This window comes from Trichomycterus rosablanca, chromosome 19 (genome assembly GCF_030014385.1).
Source record: "Trichomycterus rosablanca isolate fTriRos1 chromosome 19, fTriRos1.hap1, whole genome shotgun sequence".
In the NCBI taxonomy this organism is placed as follows: Eukaryota; Metazoa; Chordata; class Actinopteri; order Siluriformes; family Trichomycteridae; genus Trichomycterus; species Trichomycterus rosablanca.
Window position 1 is genome coordinate 22,998,986 of NC_086006.1, and position 3,165 is coordinate 23,002,150.

Consider the following 3,165-nt stretch of genomic DNA (forward strand, 5'->3'; position numbering starts at 1 on the left):
ATGAGTTCCTATTTCGTTAACCCTCTTTTCTCTAAGTACAAAGGTGGCGAAACGTTAGAGCCAACTTATTACGACTGCCGGTTTCCACAAAGCGTTGCCCGAAGCCACACGCTTGTGTACGGACATGGAGCAGCTGCACCGGGCTTTCAGCACCCGTCCCATCACGTACAGGACTTTTTCCATCACGGGACCACAGGTATCTCCAATCCTGGGTATCAGCAGAACCCGTGCGCTTTGGCGTGTCACGGAGACGCGGCAAAATTTTATGGATACGAAGCTCTTCCGAGACAATCGCTTTATGGTGCCCAGCAAGAGGCGAGCCTAGCGCAGTACCCAGACTGTAAATCGTCAAATAGCTCTAACCCCGGAGAAGGACAAGGCCACTTAAGTCAAAATTCTTCTCCCAGCCTCATGTTTCCATGGATGCGACCCCACGGTTAGAATATTTGGTTATTATTGTCTTTACTTTCCATAAACAACGGTGCTTATATGTATATGTGAGCGATTTTGTTTGTGTGCTAATACCGTTATGCATGCAGTATGGTTTAGCAGGGTCAGTAGCAGATGATCTGACGCATGGTATCTTTAGCATTTCTTACACATAGAATTCGGTTATTGGTGTTGCATTTACGATCATTTATTGACTCCTCAAGCCACTGTAGGTTAATACAATAAAAATACTTTGAACTGTTGGTTATTTTGTTACTTTGTGATGCGAGAGAGACATTATGTCAAAGCAATATAACAGGCTCGGTTATTCACAGTTCGAGCTCAGGTAGTTCGAGTTTGAATTACCAATAATCTCCCCAGTTAATACTGTGCTGTTATTTGGGACAAGGCAAGCTTTGCAATTGTCAAATAAAGTAAGTTTAGTAAATTCTCATTTTCTTACCACGACACGTCTAATAGTTTGTTTATAAACAGGGATATTTGATGGATGTCTGTTCAAAGGACTTTTCAAATGACTGTCGTGCAAAGATTTAGCATTTAGCCATAACAATGTCTCATCGTCATGTATGGTTAGACACGATAAAAGTGCAAGACATTTTTTATTATTATTATTATTATTATTACTATTATTATTATTACTATTATTATTATTTACATACTCCACTTTTAGCGTTATTTAGGTAAACCCTCTGTGGTTATGTGATCTGAAGCTTTTTAAATAAATATCAATTTTTCGCTTTGTGTCACTGGGATAAAATAACTTTTGAGCTACCGAGTGTATTGTACAGTGTACAGTTTTTCTTAATAGTACATGAAAAAAAACAGCTGAATATATTTGATTAAATATATTATCAATCTATATTATCAATCTACTGTATATTATAAGCCTCATAGTTCTGCTGGCAGCTTGGTTGTGTCTCAGGCCTATATTACACAGGTAAAGTGTGTGTGTGTGTGTGTGTGTGTGTGTGTGTGTGTGTGTGTGTGTGTGGCGGGGGGGGGGGGGGGGATATGTATGCAATATATGAACCGTTTATAAGTACAATATTTTCAAATATTTCTCTATTTTACATGCAAGCCCCAGGGAGACGCAATGGGAGGCAGACATATAGTCGTTACCAGACTCTGGAGCTGGAAAAGGAATTCCTCTTCAACCCCTACCTCACGCGTAAACGGCGTATTGAAGTGTCTCACGCGCTGAGCTTGACTGAACGGCAGGTAAAGATTTGGTTCCAGAACCGCCGCATGAAGTGGAAAAAGGAGAATAACAAAGACAAGTTTCCAGGCCAGAGAGGAGAGGCCGAGGCCGAGGCCGAGGCCGAGGAAGAGGTCAACGAGAACGGCGAGGCGGAAGAAGCAGAAGAAGCAGAAGAAGCAGAAGAAGCAGAAGAAAAGGAAATTGAAGAGAAGGAAGAAAACAAGGACTGATTTTATGGTATTTTATGGTTATATGGCAGCAAAAGAAACGGTTTAAAGGAAGGCTAATAAAAAACGACGAGCCAAACAGTTGGGTCAAGAAGTATAAAAACATACTTTAGTCTCCATATAAAAGCACTCTTAATCGACAATAATAAGCTCTTAATCAGTTGTCGATTAATTCTATTAAATAATGTATTTGGTTGCCTAATTACGTAAATGTTAAGTGAGTAACCAGAGCGAGTTACCAGAAATTATTCAACTCAGTGGGAATCTAAATGGCATGACACTTAAAGAGTCGCTCGTATTGTATACAGGAAGGTATCAATTAATACAAAATACCACTCATAACAATTAATTAATCCTTTCTGGAATAGTACTTTACACATATTGTAAGTTATTGTGTTTATAATGTATAGAGTTAGTTCAAACTTTCTGATTACTTTAATAATGGCAAAATTGCTAAAGTTTCGACAAACTATTAATTTTCAGACTATCGTTCATACTGAGCATTCTAAATTACAAATTGAATAGTATTTTTGTTTTTTAAGCTTTATGTGTGGGGGGGGGAGAGAACACACTTTGTTACGGTTTATTTTGGATCACTAGATAATCGTAAATATCGAAAGAAGCTACCTAATAATGGGAAATTTGCAATATAGATTTCTACCTAACGATTTCGTAAAACCATGTTTTGTAGTGTGTTAAAATTTAAGTTATATAATTTACAATTTGATCTGCTCTTGAGTTTTTAAGTCTTTACAAGACTTAGAGAGCTCAAAGTCAAGCTAATACTTGTGAGAAAATAATTGTATCATCGCACTACCTAAAGACATAGCTTTGCTTATCGGAAATAATTGTTCTACATATCATAGAGCTGTTTTTTTTTTTTTTTTTTTTTTTTTTTTTAAGTTTCCCCCAACAACTTAAACTGCCTATGGAACGCATATTTGTGCGTAGATTACCACACTTGCTACAATTACTACCCTACCTTATTAAAGGAAACGTTGTTTTATTGTGCTGGTGTTTTAGCGTAGATTTTAAATTGCACTGAATATAACCATGTACGTCTTGTAATTCCTTGCTGTTATCAATATGCTCGTTTTACCTGTTCATGTGAATATAGACAGGAATGTGTACATGTCGTTGTTGACATTATCAAAAGAATAAACATGTCGGCACATTTTGCTTCTTCTGAGTCGTGTCTAATTACTGATCAAATTTTACGCTGAGCTGACTATATAGCGTGTTTCAATTGGACAGGTTCGGCATGCAATAAATAGACATATTAGTAAAGTG

General features: G+C 37.4%; 1 protein-coding gene across 1 annotated transcript; it reads left to right on the top strand.

Annotated features, from left to right (window-relative positions):
• Nucleotides 1–2,673, top strand: hoxc8a (homeobox C8a). The gene is made up of 2 exons (XM_063014942.1): nucleotides 1–436; nucleotides 1,529–2,673. Exons 1-2 carry the CDS (start codon nucleotides 1–3, stop codon nucleotides 1,876–1,878), a joined length of 786 nt encoding a protein of 261 aa, XP_062871012.1. The 3' UTR covers nucleotides 1,879–2,673.
• The last annotated feature ends 492 nt before the right edge of the window (nucleotides 2,674–3,165 follow it).